We start from the raw sequence: 16,039 nt of genomic DNA on the forward strand, positions 1-16,039 counted from the left end.
TCTATAAAAAAAAGTGACAAAAATCCAGCAGAAAAAAGACAAAAATCCATTAAAAAAAAGACAAAAATCCAGCAAAAAAATAACAAAAATCCATTAAAAAAAAGACAAAAATCCAGCAAAAAAAATAACAAAAATCCAGCAAAAAAGTGACAAAAATCCAAAAATTAAAAAAAAAATTGAAAAAAAAATAAAATTGAAAAAATACAAAAAATTGAAACAAATAATAATAATTATAATAGATTTTTTGCGATTATGCTAGTTGTGTAATCGTTTACTGTTGTAATCGAAATCGTAAATCGAATTTCGATTAATTGCACAGCCCTACTGTATGTGTCCCTCAGTGATAAAGTTTGGACCCCCGGCTCTAAGGGGAGACCAGGCTGTTCCTCCGTGTCCAGGATCCGTCCTCAGTGGGGGCTCGACTGTCTCTCATTGGAACGGCCTCCAGAGCGTCTCGTCATGTAATAAAATGTGAATCTGTGTTTACAAAAACAACTGTTTTATGAGTAAAAGAGGCCAGGAAACTGTTTATATTGGTTTGGTTGGATCTGTTACTGTTTGAACCATCAGTATTTTCAGGAACACTTTGGGTCTGATGTGATGGATTTGGGGAACAGGCCAAAGCATTTGCTGGAACACTCTCATTAAACTCCATTTTATCAGATCAAATCTTTCCCGGATCCTTTACCCTGAAACACTAAAAATTGGGGGAATGTGTTCCCTCAAACAGGGTCAAATGAAGCACTGGTTTGAACACTTTGAATAAATGAAATAATAACATTTAACTGCAAGAAATTCAATTCAAATATTGAATATATTTAGCAGGTCCAGTTTATCGCTTATCGCTACAACTGCAGACTTACGTTAACAAGCCGAGGCCTTCATTAGGGTTAGGGGCCAAACTAGGTTAGAATCACCTGATGGTGAAAAACATCAGGGTGTTAGTTTGAAGCCTCAAGGTTCAGAAAATATGCAGAAGTTTGAAATGACATTTTTAATTCCTTTTATAGTTGTTGTTTGAAAAGTAAGTCTATGGGTGACTGTGTAAATGAATGGGCCACAATGGCAGTTACATCTGAGTTACATCTCTTTGTGTCAGAAAGTTGGCCATAAAAGAGTTCAAATATATAGAAAAATATATTTGTATATGTATGGACAGAGGAGAGTTAGACCTTCAAAATAAAAGCAAAAGTTTAAAAAATATAATATATAATATTATTTTTTTGTAGCTTACAAACAAATTTTTGTGTCAAAGCTCCCACAAAGGGTAGCCTGGCTAACGCCAGACTAAAATCCCAAGTGATATTTAGTCTGGGGACACCAATTCATTTTCTCGTAGGAGAGGGGTGGTTTACGATCGTCCATAGCCGTTTATTGGGCGATACGAAAAAGAAAAAAAAAGTCTCTTGCGTCTGCACGTAGCCATGGCCAATCGTATCATCGTATGAGACGACGTATGACGGACCCGCTGTAAACTTTTGAGCTAAATTATTTAGAACAAGGTCTAAAGCTTGATCAAAAAATACCGTCGCGTCTGCTGCTCATGTTTGATCCGTAAATAAACTTTTTTTTTATTTTTTATCCGTAAATAAACTACAAGCATCGTCTTGCCGTCCCTCCTCGCTCTGTGATTGGTTCCCAAATACACCGGAAAATTTGGGCCATAGTCTCCAGGCTGTTGTGCAGTTCGAAATAATTCGAGCGCACACAGCAGCCTGGAGTTAGCCAGGTTACACAAAGGGAGCTCTTTACTAAAATGGCCACTACAAATGTGTGACATCAGGCCACATCAGCCAGACCAGAAATTCAAAATTTTGCCTTTAGAATTTAATAAATATTTAGCTCTTTGTGGTTTTGGAACATGGACTACAGTAACTTTGCGACAGAGAGCAATGAAAGGGATTTTTTTTGGTTTTAAGTTATAATTTTTTATATGTTTGTAAAAAGGAGAGTTTTTATAGCTCTGAAGTTTCAAGCACATTTTTGTGTCAAAGAGACGTTAATGTGAGTTTTTAACTAAAATCGCCGCCACAGAAACAAGTTTTAACTTAGAAACAAATCCTTCGGTTCATATTACACAGACCTGAGGCCACATCAGCCAGACCAGAAATGTTCAATTGGGCTTTAGAAAATGTTAAGATATTTCATTTTTTGTGTTTTTTGAACATGCATTATAGTGACTTTGGGTCAGAAAGTTGGCAATTAAGGGATTAAAAATGTATAAAAGTTATTTTTTATTATGTATGAACAGAGGAGAGTTAGACCTTCAAAATAAAATAAAAAAGCCACGAAACGACACGAAACTCTTCAAATATAAGAACTGCAAGAATTACAAAAAAGTATCTCCAGAAATCAGCAACACTCTGGATAACGAGGAAATATCCCTTTAAGACATCGAGCCTTTATTATATCGATGGTGCTGCTGCTGCTCCAGTAGATCTGCCCCCGCCTGACGATGTGGTTCACGTTTCTAATAAATGAGCTTTTTTCAGGCTCTGCTGTAATACTTTCTCACCACCAGATGGCGCTGAAACAATGAAGCCTATTGACACTGTGTAACATCATTATGAAGGTGTTCGAGGAATCATCTGCCAAAACAAAAACAAAAAAGCCACAAGAACGTGACCAAAAAAACATGAAAAATATGACGATAACGAGGCAACAGCACAAGAAAAAAGCTTTCAAATGAGGCCTTCCATTGGCCTATAGGAGCTCACCAGGCAAGAAGCTTTTAGATATGGGTAAAGAGGTTCAGTTTCTGCAACATTAAAATCAAAGTGTCCAAACTGAAAACGTGTCTGATCTTTTTATTGATCCTGGATTTGATGAAATGGAGAGTTCAGTCTGAGCTAAAAACAAAGTAAAAAATACACAAAATGTTCTATACAACAGCGACAGACAGGGGGCGCCGCGGTCACTCGTGTCGCCGGCTCTTCTTGTGGCTCTTTTTGGAACTCCTGCAAGAGAAGAAGAAACTGGTTCAGATGAAGAGTTAACGAGTTAAAGGTGTTAAAGGCGACACAGACCTCTCCTGAGACTGACTCCTGTGTCTGTGGCTCCTGTGGTGACCTGCGCCAACAAAACAACATTTATCACATTATCTCACATTTACACACATTTATCTCACATTTATCACATTTATCTCACATTTATCTCACATTTATCTCACATTTATCTCACATTTATCTCACATTTATCTCACATTATCTCACATTTATCTCACATTTATCTCACATTTATCTCACATTATCTCACATTTATCTCACATTTATCACATTTATCACATATTAATCACACATTTTTCTCACATTTATACACTTTTTATAATAATGTGTATGAACTAGAGCCGGGTCATGTATCAACTACAAGATGAAATCATAAAGGAGTTCACTAATGTGCAAAATATGGAATATACGGGGAGAGAATACAAGGAGGAGTGGGGTAAATAATGAGGGAAAGGAACATATATTTAAAACAGGGAAATAATGAAGGAAAAAAAGAGGTGAAAAAAGGACAAAATTCTAGAAAAGTAGGAAAAAATTGGGAAATACTGAAGGGGAAATGGGGCTAAATAGAGGGTAACGTTAAAGAAATGTGAATAATGGGAATAAAATTCACAACACGGGGGGGAAAAAAGATAATTACTGTAACAAAGTCAGTATAATATTTGAGATTTTGATTTATGGAGTTATCAGATTGTGGATGCTTGTCTGGGTATGAAAAATAATCAACACTGGAGCAGGGTTTCCGTTGGCCGGCTGTGGCCGGTTTGAAAAACAAATGGCCGGTAAAAATTATGTCGACAGTAAAAAAATATGGAAAGAGAATATAGAAAAATATATTAAACATGTCACCAAAGTCAGTGACTAACATAACAAAGTGTTTTCGAGACAGGCCTAAATATTAAAAAAGGTTCAATATTTCTATCAAAAAAGTTTAGATTTACGCCTTTAGCCCGTTTTACAAAGCGCAGTCGAAGCGTCATCATCGCTGTCTGGATATGTTACGCTTTCTCTTCGTGCTTCGTCACAATTTCCAAGAAAACAGTGAACTACAGGTACATTTACTTTTATATAAGTGTGTTATGAACTCAGCAGCTAATACGTTTAATCAGGATATTCTTAAAACGCGCATGTGTTCAGTCAGACTGACGCGCTGTCCCGCAGCGGCTCTTCCTGGGAGAGTGGCCGGGTTTAGAGGCGCTTCCCTCGGTCAGTCTGCGCAGACGCCTCGGCTTAGTTACCGGTGTCTGCGCAGACGCCTCGGCTCAGTTACCGGTGTTGGAGCCGCACAGAGTGGCCGGGTTTAGAGGCGCTTCCCCCGGTCAGTCTGCGCAGACGCCTCGGCTCAGTTACCGGTGTTGGAGCCGCTCAGAGAGTGGCCGGTTTAGAGGCGCTTCCCCCGGTCAGTCTGCGCAGACGCCTCGGCTCAGTTACCGGTGTTGGAGCCGCTCAGAGTGGCCGGGTTTAGAGGCGCTTCCCCCGGTCAGTCTGCGCAGACGCCTCGGCTCAGTTACCGGTGTTGGAGCCGCTCAGAGAGTGGCCGGTTTAGAGGCGCTTCCCTCGGTCAGTCTGCGCAGACGCCTCGGTCAGTTACCGGTGTTGGAGCCGCTCAGAGAGTGGCCGGTTTAGAGGCGCTTCCCTCGGTCAGTCTGCGCAGACGCCTCGGCTCAGAGAGTAGCCGGGTTTAGAGGCGCTTCCCCCGGTCAGTCTGCGCAGACGCCTCGGCTCAGTTACCGGTGTTGGAGCCGCTCAGAGAGTGGCCGGTTTAGAGGCGCTTCCCCCGGTCAGTCTGCGCAGACGCCTCGGCTCAGTTACCGGTGTTGGAGCCGCTCAGAGTGGCCGGGTTTAGAGGCGCTTCCCCCGGTCAGTCTGCGCAGACGCCTCGGCTCAGTTACCGGTGTTGGAGCCGCTCAGAGAGTGGCCGGTTTAGAGGCGCTTCCCTCGGTCAGTCTGCGCAGACGCCTCGGTCAGTTACCGGTGTTGGAGCCGCTCAGAGAGTGGCCGGTTTAGAGGCGCTTCCCTCGGTCAGTCTGCGCAGACGCCTCGGCTCAGAGAGTAGCCGGGTTTAGAGGCGCTTCCCCCGGTCAGTCTGCGCAGACGCCTCGGCTCAGTTACCGGTGTTGGAGCCGCTCAGAGAGTGGCCGGGTTTAGAGGCGCTTCCCTCGGTCAGTCTGCGCAGACGCCTCGGCTCAGTGACCGGTGTTGGAGCCGCTCAGAGAGTGGCCGGGTTTAGAGGCGCTTCCCTCGGTCAGTCTGCGCAGACGCCTCGGCTCAGTTACCGGTGTTGGAGCCGCTCAGAGAGTAGCCGGGTTTAGAGGCGCTTCCCTCGGTCAGTCTGCGCAGACGCCTCGGCTCAGTTACCGGTGTTGGAGCCGCTCAGAGAGAGGCCGGGTTTAGAGGCGCTTCCCTCGGTCAGTCTGCGCAGACGCCTCGGCTCAGTTACCGGTGTTGGAGCCGCACAGAGAGTGGCCGGTTTAGAGGCGCTTCCCTCGGTCAGTCTGCGCAGACGCCTCGGCTCAGTTACCGGTGTTGGAGCCGCTCAGAGAGTGGCCGGGTTTAGAGGCGCTTCCCTCGGTCCCCCCGTTCCTCCCCGGTCCGGTCGTACCTGGAGACTTGGAGCGGTGCCGCCTCTCCCTGGACCTGCTCCGGTGTCGTCTGGGGCTTTTGCTTCGGTGTCGTTCTCTGCGCGGGGACGGGCTGAGCACAAACACAAACCGTCACTCACGGAAACTCAGAAAACACCGGACGTTTCCGATCGTTTACCTGCGTCTCTTCGGGGAGCGGCTCCTCCTGGAAAACACACAACGTTAAAACACCTGTGCGCCGGGTTTAAGTCTCAGGAGACGCTGAGTGGGCGGGGCTTATACCTGCGCGGTGACCTGCTGCGCCGATACCGCGGTGACGGAGACCTGCGGGGGCGGTCACTGTCTCTGTAACCACGGCGATGGGGCTCCGGGCTCGGCACACGCTCCACCTGAGACATAAAACAGGGTCAGCAGGGGGCAGTACTGAGAGCAGACAGCAGGACTGAGAGCAGACAGCAGGGGGCAGGACTGAGAGCAGACAGCAGGGGGCAGGACTGAGAGCAGACAGCAGGGGGCAGGACTGAGAGCAGACAGCAGGGGGCAGGACTGAGAGCAGACAGCAGGGGGCAGTACTGAGAGCAGACAGCAAGGGCAGGACTGAGAGCAGACAGCAGGGGGCAGGACTGAGAGCAGACAGCAGGGGAAGGACTGAGAGCAGACAGCAGGGGCAGGACTGAGAGCAGACAGCAGGACTGAGAGCAGACAGCAGGGGGCAGGACTGAGAGCAGACAGCAGGACTGAGAGCAGACAGCAGGACTGAGAGCAGACAGCAGGACTGAGAGCAGACAGCAGGGGCAGCACTGAGAGCAGACAGCAGGGGGCAGGACTGAGAGCAGACAGCAGGACTGAGAGCAGACAGCAGGACTGAGAGCAGACAGCAGGACTGAGAGCAGACAGCAGGGGGCAGCACTGAGAGCAGACAGCAGGGGCAGCACTGAGAGCAGACAGCAGGGGCAGGACTGAGAGCAGACAGCAGGGGCAGGACTGAGAGCAGACAGCAGGGGCAGTACTGAGAGCAGACAGCAGGACTGAGAGCAGACAGCAGGACTGAGAGCAGACAGCAGGGGGCAGCACTGAGAGCAGACAGCAGGGGCAGTACTGAGAGCAGACAGCAGGGGCAGGACTGAGAGCAGACAGCAGGGGGCAGGACTGAGAGCAGACAGCAGGGGCAGGACTGAGAGCAGACAGCAGGACTGAGAGCAGACAGCAGGAGGCAGGACTGAGAGCAGACAGCAGGGGGCAGTACTGAGAGCAGACAGCAGGGGCAGGACTGAGAGCAGACAGCAGGGGGCAGGACTGAGAGCAGACAGCAGGGGGCAGCACTGAGAGCAGACAGCAGGGGCAGGACTGAGAGCAGACAGCAGGGGCAGGACTGAGAGCAGACAGCAGGGGCAGGACTGAGAGCAGACAGCAGGGGCAGGACTGAGAGCAGACAGCAGGGGGCAGGACTGAGAGCAGACAGCAGGACTGAGAGCAGACAGCAGGGGCAGGACTGAGAGCAGACAGCAGGACTGAGAGCAGACAGCAGGGGCAGGACTGAGAGCAGACAGCAGGACTGAGAGCAGACAGCAGGAGGCAGGACTGAGAGCAGACAGCAGGGGGCAGGACTGAGAGCAGACAGCAGGGGCAGGACTGAGAGCAGACAGCAGGGGGCAGGACTGAGAGCAGACAGCAGGGGCAGGACTGAGAGCAGACAGCAGGGGGCAGGACTGAGAGCAGACAGCAGGGGCAGGACTGAGAGCAGACAGCAGGACTGAGAGCAGACAGCAGGACTGAGAGCAGACAGCAGGGGGCAGGACTGAGAGCAGACAGCAGGGGGCAGGACTGAGAGCAGACAGCAGGGGCAGCACTGAGAGCAGACAGCAGGACTGAGAGCAGACAGCAGGGGGCAGGACTGAGAGCAGACAGCAGGGGGAAGGACTGAGAGCAGACAGCAGGGGGCAGCACTGAGAGCAGACAGCAGGGGAAGGACTGAGAGCAGACAGCAGGGGGCAGGACTGAGAGCAGACAGCAGGGGGCAGGACTGAGAGCAGACAGCAGGGGCAGGACTGAGAGCAGACAGCAGGGGCAGGACTGAGAGCAGACAGCAGGGGGCAGTACTGAGAGCAGACAGCAGGGGCAGGACTGAGAGCAGACAGCAGGACTGAGAGCAGACAGCAGGGGCAGGACTGAGAGCAGACAGCAGGGGGCAGGACTGAGAGCAGACAGCAGGGGGCAGGACTGAGAGCAGACAGCAGGGGCAGGACTGAGAGCAGACAGCAGGACTGAGAGCAGACAGCAGGGGCAGGACTGAGAGCAGACAGCAGGACTGAGAGCAGACAGCAGGGGGCAGGACTGAGAGCAGACAGCAGGACTGAGAGCAGACAGCAGGGGGCAGGACTGAGAGCAGACAGCAGGGGGCAGGACTGAGAGCAGACAGCAGGGGCAGGACTGAGAGCAGACAGCAGGGGCAGGACTGAGAGCAGACAGCAGGACTGAGAGCAGACAGCAGGACTGAGAGCAGACAGCAGGGGGCAGTAGGGCTGCTCGATTATTGAAAAAATAATAATCACGATTATTTTTGTCATAATTGAAATCACGATTATTCAAACGATTATTTGTTGCCTTTAAAAAAATCCATCAAAAAAATGACAAAAATCCATTTAAAAAAGTGACAAAAATCCATCAAAAAAGTGACAAAAATACATCAAAAAAGTGACAAAAATCCATCAAAAAAGTGACAAAAATCCATTAAAAAAGTGACAAAAATCCAGCTAAAAAGTGACAAAAATCCCCAAATTAAAAATTTGAAAAAAAAAATAAAAAAAAATTGAAAAAAAAATATAATAATATGAAAAACAAAAACAAAAAAAAACAAAAAATTATAATCGATTTGTTGCGATTATGCTAATTATGCTAAGACAGCAGGGGCAGGACTGAGAGCAGACAGCAGGGGGCAGGACTGAGAGCAGACAGCAGGGGGCAGGACTGAGAGCAGACAGCAGGGGCAGTACTGAGAGCAGACAGCAGGGGGCAGGACTGAGAGCAGACAGCAGGGGCAGTACTGAGAGCAGACAGCAGGGGCAGGACTGAGAGCAGACAGCAGGGGGCAGGACTGAGAGCAGACAGCAGGGGGCAGGACTGAGAGCAGACAGCAGGGGGCAGTACTGAGAGCAGACAGCAGGGGCAGGACTGAGAGCAGACAGCAGGGGCAGGACTGAGAGCAGACAGCAGGGGGCAGGACTGAGAGCAGACAGCAGGGGGCAGGACTGAGAGCAGACAGCAGGGGGCAGGACTGAGAGCAGACAGCAGGGGCAGGACTGAGAGCAGACAGCAGGGGGCAGGACTGAGAGCAGACAGCAGGACTGAGAGCAGACAGCAGGGGGAAGGACTGAGAGCAGACAGCAGGGGCAGGACTGAGAGCAGACAGCAGGGGGCAGGACTGAGAGCAGACAGCAGGGGGCAGGACTGAGAGCAGACAGCAGGGGGCAGGACTGAGAGCAGACAGCAGGGGCAGGACTGAGAGCAGACAGCAGGGGGCAGGACTGAGAGCAGACAGCAGGACTGAGAGCAGACAGCAGGGGGAAGGACTGAGAGCAGACAGCAGGGGGCAGGACTGAGAGCAGACAGCAGGGGCAGGACTGAGAGCAGACAGCAGGGGGCAGGACTGAGAGCAGACAGCAGGGGGCAGGACTGAGAGCAGACAGCAGGGGCAGGACTGAGAGCAGACAGCAGGACTGAGAGCAGACAGCAGGGGGCAGCACTGAGAGCAGACAGCAGGACTGAGAGCAGACAGCAGGGGGCAGGACTGAGAGCAGACAGCAGGGGCAGGACTGAGAGCAGACAGCAGGGGGCAGGACTGAGAGCAGACAGCAGGACTGAGAGCAGACAGCAGGGGGCAGGACTGAGAGCAGACAGCAGGGGCAGGACTGAGAGCAGACAGCAGGGGCAGGACTGAGAGCAGACAGCAGGGGGCAGGACTGAGAGCAGACAGCAGGACTGAGAGCAGACAGCAGGGGGCAGGACTGAGAGCAGACAGCAGGGGCAGGACTGAGAGCAGACAGCAGGGGCAGGACTGAGAGCAGACAGCAGGGGGCAGGACTGAGAGCAGACAGCAGGACTGAGAGCAGACAGCAGGGGGCAGGACTGAGAGCAGACAGCAGGGGGCAGGACTGAGAGCAGACAGCAGGGGCAGCACCTTCTCGTCGGGGTCGTCCTCTTCTTCGCTGCTCTCCACCTCCTCCAGATCCTCCTCTAAAGCGCTGATCCGAGGCTCCAGCTGCTCCGCCTCCTCCAGCACCTGTCGCTTCTGCACAAAGACACAAACGTGAATATAAAGAGTCTCCAGTCACACAAGAGCTCGGAGCTTTCATTACACTAATGCAATGATATGATCAGAAATTCTTATATGAATTTCTTTTAATTTGAAAAAGACAAATTTGGGGGGTCCCTAGATCATGTAGATAAAAAACACATACTTTTTTTTGAGTATATTATTATATTTTACTGTCTCGTGTGTGCTGTTTTACCAGAGTGCCATTATATGTTTGTAGTTTGATGAATTTTATTTTAGCTATTTGTGTTTTACTTTGTTTTTTTATGTAGACTAATGTTCCTATTTCTCACGGTGTGACCCGGGCGGGGGGTCACGAATCCCTTAAACTGCTATAATGGGGTCGCGGCTCCAACAGGTTGAGAACCACTGCATTACACAACGAACCAAATGGGTGTCTGTTATGTTAACGTCACATAAACAGTTCAGATACTAAAACATAAGGAACAAACCTCTGCACTGTTGACAAACCTCTCCCAACAGCGTGTTTTTCAAGCTCTCATTTGCGAAGTCGTCCCTCTAGCTGTGGCTCGAGCTTTTAGCCCGTGATTAGCTTTGTTTTGTTCTCTTCTAAAAGTAACCTCCGCTTCTCGCTCGCTCTAAACTGTCTTTCTGCTGCTCGATTAGCCTGCAGTGCCCTCTAGTGGCATGTGAAATTATATATTGGAATTTAAGACAAGAAAAAAAAAAACACATATTAGTCCCACCGGAGGGATAAGACACGCCCCCTGCCAAACTATGGAAAAAAGTGCGACTTACAGTCCGGAAAATACGGTACTGGATTTTACACATTAAACAAAAAGAATTTCAGTCTCAAACCAACCAGTGTAGAAAACCCAACTTCACAGTTACAGTGTTGGGAAGGGCATGAGCTTAGAGGGCAGACGCCGGGCTCACACCAAGCGGCCAGCCCCCCTTGTGCAGGAGCGCGTGGAGGTGGGTTTGAGACGCAGCTTTTGCGCATGAGCCAATTACGCACAGGTGTCTGTCAGATCCAGCTCTGTTGTTGGAGCCGCCGCCGGAAATGGCTCTGTATTTGCATAGTGTTGACATTTTTTTAACGCTAGTCTCCGCTGCGGCCGCCCGTATCTCGCCGCTCTCCTGTGGATTTCCGGAGGCTTCTTTCCGGTCGCCAGGCAGCAGAGGGAATGAATGGAAGCTCGCCGCTCTCCTCTCTTCCGCCGCTCTAGGTCTGAGCCCGGCGAGACTCTGCAAGCTTTGGATGTAACGCAAACTCGTGCACAGACGCACAGGCCGTGGAAAATAGGAGACGTTTGGCTCCACAGAAGCTTCTCTGGATCACAAGCAACAAAACGCTGCTGATTTAATGAAAATCTGTTGCATATTGACGTGAAACACCTGCTGTAAAGACGATAGTATGAGTCGTGGCTACCGACAGCGGGCGCACGTACGGCCGCAGTGAGCAGGCCGTTCGACCCGCCCCAACCCGCCCGATGTATGACCCGATCTGCAGGCATGGCGGCGGAGACCGCAGGGGAACCTGCAACCCGCGCATCAGGTGGCGCTATACCCCCGCCATGTGAGAAATCCTGCGCGTTTTACAATAGCTAAATATTGACAAACAGGATGAGGAAAGATTACGCTCGTTTCTGATTCAGTTCTGAGAAGTGGCAGCCGGGCATCCATGTGCATCCAGAACACATGTCTGTCCCTCAAAAAGGAAAGACTTCGCCCTGGTCACACTGCCCTTTGTGTAACTAGACTTGGACCGTGCTCAGGTAACTGTATTTAGGCAAGCGTAAAGACCAGACAGGTACACATCAACTCGTCTAAGCTCAGGTAAGAACAGATCTCAGTGTTCCTGTTCCTTTAAGACGAGGTAATCACTATGGCTGTATAACGAGGCCCTTGACCCGGCTGCGGTGAGGGAGTGATCCAGAGCAGAGGGCGGTCCCGGGACTGACCTGGAGGCGGGGCAGGATGATGTCACAGATTCTCTCAGCGTGAAGCAGCTCATCGATGAATTCATCCACGTGCATCAGCTCGAACTCTGCAGCACAAACAAACATTCACTACATTCACCACAGCGACGTTTCGATGTGCAGGTCCGGGCTTTGAGGCGTTACTCTGGCCTCGAGGCTGTGAGCTTTTAGATTTGGGTAAAGCTGAAGTAAAGCCGAGTGTCAGCACTGACCTCCGTTGCGGTTCTGAGTCTTGACTTTCCGGTAGTCGTTGTAAAGCGGCTCCAGGTATTTGTAGCAGTCGACGGCCGTCCCCGTCAGACGCATGTACATGGCCCCAAGCAAACGCACGTACCTGAGACACAGAGGGACCGGGGTCAGAGCGGGGTCAGAGCGGGGTCAGATCGAGGTCAGGCCGGGGTCAGAGCGGGGTCAGAGCGGGGTCAGAGCGGGGTCAGATCGAGGTCAGATCGAGGTCAGACATTTAAATGTTAATACAGTTTAAATAACATCAAGTACACAATGATGTAAGTCCAGACTGTGTTGAACATGTTGGTGTTTGAAGGAAATGTTCAAATGTCCTGAACCTAAAGCAGCAGCGGAGACTCACAGAAACATGAGTCAGTAACAAGGTTCAGTCCCAGTTCAGTTCGGTTTCTGTTTAGTCCCAGTTTAGCCCTGGTTTCCCCCCAGTTCAGTCCCAGTTCAGTCCCAGTTCAGTCCCAGTTCAGTCCCAGTTCAGTCCCAGTTCAGTCCCAGTTCAGTCCCAGTTCAGTTCCAGTTAGGTCCTTGTTTAGTCTAGGGCTGGGCGATAAATGGTATATTGGAATACGTGGAATATTTAAAACAGAGATAACAATTAATTATCGAATTAGCTTATAATCAGGCCAGTTTGGTAAAGCTCTGACCCACAGCCTGAAGTAAAGCTGCCTCAGGAGAAACACTGCTGTGGGAAGTACGGTCCACTGAGCGCTGTCCTCTTCTTCTTACTGCAGACTTTGTTTTATCATGATACAATACTTAATTTATCTGTAGTCTGTTCATCACTATTCACATGGTGTCTCCTGCCCCCCCCCTCGGGAGTGCCTGTCTAGATCGAATGGAGGAACCTGGGTGAACGGAGGAACTGGCATTCTGGAATCTGAGGACTGGACAGTCTGTGATCTTGGCCCGTCTGCTGAGGGATCCTTCGGCCCTGGGTCTCTATAGCCTGTCCGTCCATGGGAGTGGATCTCTCCTTCTGTGGTTCTCCCCAAGGTTTCTCTTTTCTCCTGCCGGGTTTCTGAGTTTTTCCTTGCCGTGCTGGAGAGTCTACGGACGGGGGACGCCCACGCCGCTCTTCGCTACCTCCTATTTGCCATTATATTCACCTGAACTTATTGTCATATTTATTGCTCTGTTTTATTGCCTTTATGTTTGGTGCAGCTGTGAGGCCACTTCTACTGTGATATTGGGCTATACAAAACCATCAAACTTGAACTTGAAACATGAAACAATTCTTAATGGTCCTTATTGTGGACTGTATTATGAATCTACATATAAATGGTCTGGATTCTGAGCAGCTTTCTTCATATGAAAGATCAGGAGACCTTTCAAAGTTTAAAAAACATACTAAAATAATAAGTGGTTATGTCGCCCAGTCCTGGTTTAGTCCTGGTTTAGTCCTCAGTTTTGTCCCAGTCCGGTCCAGGTCCTCACTTGAAGTCCTCGTTCTTGATGAACTCCACGATGATGTCTTTCTCCGGTTGGATCTGCAGCATCTTCAGCGTCAGACAGAGGAACGGTGTGGGTTTGATGTTTCCTCCAAACACTCCTCCTGTGTACTTCAGCTCCATGGCTTTGTCCACCACCAGCTCCGCTACAAACACACACAAAACTTAGACTTAGGATGTTTTAAACATGTGTGTAGAGCTGTGCAATAAATCAAAATTCGATTACGATTTCGATTACAACAGTAAACGATTACAAAATTAGCATAATGGCAAAAAAATCGATTATAATTTTTATTTATATTTTTACAAATTATTATTTTTATTTTTTTCAATTTTTTTCTTCTAATTTTTAATTTTTGGATTTTTGTCACTTTTTTGATGGATTTTTGTCTTTTTTCTGCTGGATTTTTGTCTTTTTTTGATGGATTTTTGTCATTTTTTTTGATGGATTTTTGTCTTTTTTCTGATGGATTTTTGTCTTTTTTTGATGGATTTTTGTCTTTTTTTGATGGATTTTTGTCTTTTTTTGATGGATTTTTGTCTTATTTTGATGGATTTTTGTCATTTTTTTGATGGATTTTTGTCATTTTTTTGATGGATTTTTGTCTTTTTTCTGCTGGATTTTTGTCTTTTTTTTTGATGGATTTTTGTCTTTTTTTTGATGGATTTTTGTCATTTTTTGATGGATTTTTGTCTTTTTTTGATGGATTTTTGTCTTTTTTTGATGGATTTTTGTCATTTTTTTGATGGATTTTTGTCTTTCTTTTGATGGATTTTTGTCTTTTTTGATGGATTTTTGTCACTTTTTTGATGGATTTTTGTCTTTTTTTGATGGATTTTTGTCTTTTTTTGATGGACTTTTGTCACTTTTTTTCCGGATTTTTGTCACTTTTTTGATGGATTTTTGTCATTTTTTTGATGGATTTTTGTCACTTTTTTTCCGGATTTTTGTCATTTTTTGATGGATTTTTGTCATTTTTTTGATGGATTTTTGTCTTTTTTTGATGGATTTTTGTCTTTTTTTTTATGGATTTTTGTCTTTTTTTGATGGATTTCTCATGAACATCAAAGGTCTGGGGTCACCTAATGTCCTTATTGTTAAAGGGTCATTGATGATTGACTGGCCTGACCCCAAACCTTAAACAGTAAAGCTTTACAATATCGTGTCTGCATAAGTCATTAAGCTTTGTTTGTCTATAATAAAGAAAAAAGGAAAAGGCAAGAGACTATCTGACTCACAACAAACTAATGCATTATTGATGTGGTAACGGGTTTATAATTAGTATAACTGGCCTTTCTGTAAAACTTCCTTCACTTGTTTCCTTTTTATTTGCGTTTTTAAACTATTTCTGTGAATAATAAAAAAATAAACTTTGATGATTTGCTCAAACGCTCAAACAAACAAGTGAATGAATGAAGTCGTGTTGAGCCACAGTTTAGTCACATTTAGGTCCATTTCAGAGCCTTTAAACCCTGCTTTAGTCCTGGTTTAATCTGGGTCCAGGCCTGGAGGGACTTGGAAGGTCAGATATTTCATCAGGTGGAACTTCTGGTGAAAAGCTTGAGAATTACTTCAACACAAACATGGGCTAATGCTGTTGTTTTTATGTCACATTTTCACCTCAGGCTGCTCCTCCTTCACATTAAAACCTCCTGTAGGTCCCAGTGACTAAACGGATCAGCTTCGAACAGATCTGACCGTTTTGAGTCTCGTTAAGGTTGTTTATTTACGTGGATGCGCCGCTTTTAGCCGCGATGCTAAATGCTAAGCGCTAAGTGCTAGTTACCGGTGAGACCGAAGCATTCCTCCTTCCAGTATTTGGACTCGTAAATGCGGGTGCGGATGATTTTCTCCACCAGGTACTGGGGGTTCGTGCCGTGGATGCTGTTCGCGTCCTTCACGGTCCTGTTCGCCATTTCAGACGAGAAGAAACGGGGAAATGTTGCAGAGTTTAGCGGTTAGCTGTAGCACGCACCCCCGCAGCAGCCGCGTCCTTCCGGGTTTTCTTCTTCTACGGATGTTTGACGGAGGATATGGACTACCGCCACCACCCGGAGGAACTGCGCACAAAACCAAACGGCCCCGTGTTAATCAATAAATGAGTAAATCAAATAAATATTTAATGACTTCGTGTTTAAACATTTATCAAGTTTTTTCAAGACGAAAATAAAGACAAAAATGGGCCATTATCAAATTAAAGTGAAAAACCTGAAAATGTTTGTAACGTTAATATAGCTGTTCAATAAAAAAAAAAATACAAAGAAAAAGTCTGTTTCTTTATTTCATTTTTTCATTTTATTTCACCTCATAAAATAAAATAAATAAAATAAATAAAATAAATAAAATAAATAAAATAAATAAAATAAATAAAATAAATAAAATAAAAATAAATAAATAACTAAAATAAATAACTAAAATAAAATAAAAAATAAGAACAATATCAAACTATTTTTTTCATTTTTTTATTGACTTCTTTTTCACACATAGTACATTTTGAAATATATT

General features: G+C 47.2%; 2 protein-coding genes across 2 annotated transcripts in view; both read right to left on the reverse strand.

Moving 5' to 3' along the window:
- The window catches only part of LOC306964895 (interferon-induced very large GTPase 1-like), a 470,425-nt gene that overhangs the window by 78,270 nt on the left and 376,116 nt on the right, over positions 1–16,039 (reverse strand). The window lies entirely within an intron of this gene.
- Positions 2,736–15,554, reverse strand: LOC306963943 (pre-mRNA-splicing factor 38A-like). The gene is made up of 10 exons (XM_079557719.1): positions 15,321–15,554; positions 13,520–13,679; positions 12,055–12,176; positions 11,825–11,910; positions 9,765–9,875; positions 5,870–5,976; positions 5,766–5,792; positions 5,608–5,699; positions 3,027–3,069; positions 2,736–2,957 (listed from the first exon to the last, which is right to left on the reverse strand). Exons 1-10 carry the CDS (start codon positions 15,448–15,450, stop codon positions 2,915–2,917), a joined length of 921 nt encoding a protein of 306 aa, XP_079413845.1. The 5' UTR covers positions 15,451–15,554; the 3' UTR covers positions 2,736–2,914.

Source organism: Gobius niger (genome assembly GCF_951799975.1).
Source record: "Gobius niger genome assembly, chromosome: 6".
NCBI lineage: Eukaryota > Metazoa > Chordata > Actinopteri > Gobiiformes > Gobiidae > Gobius > Gobius niger.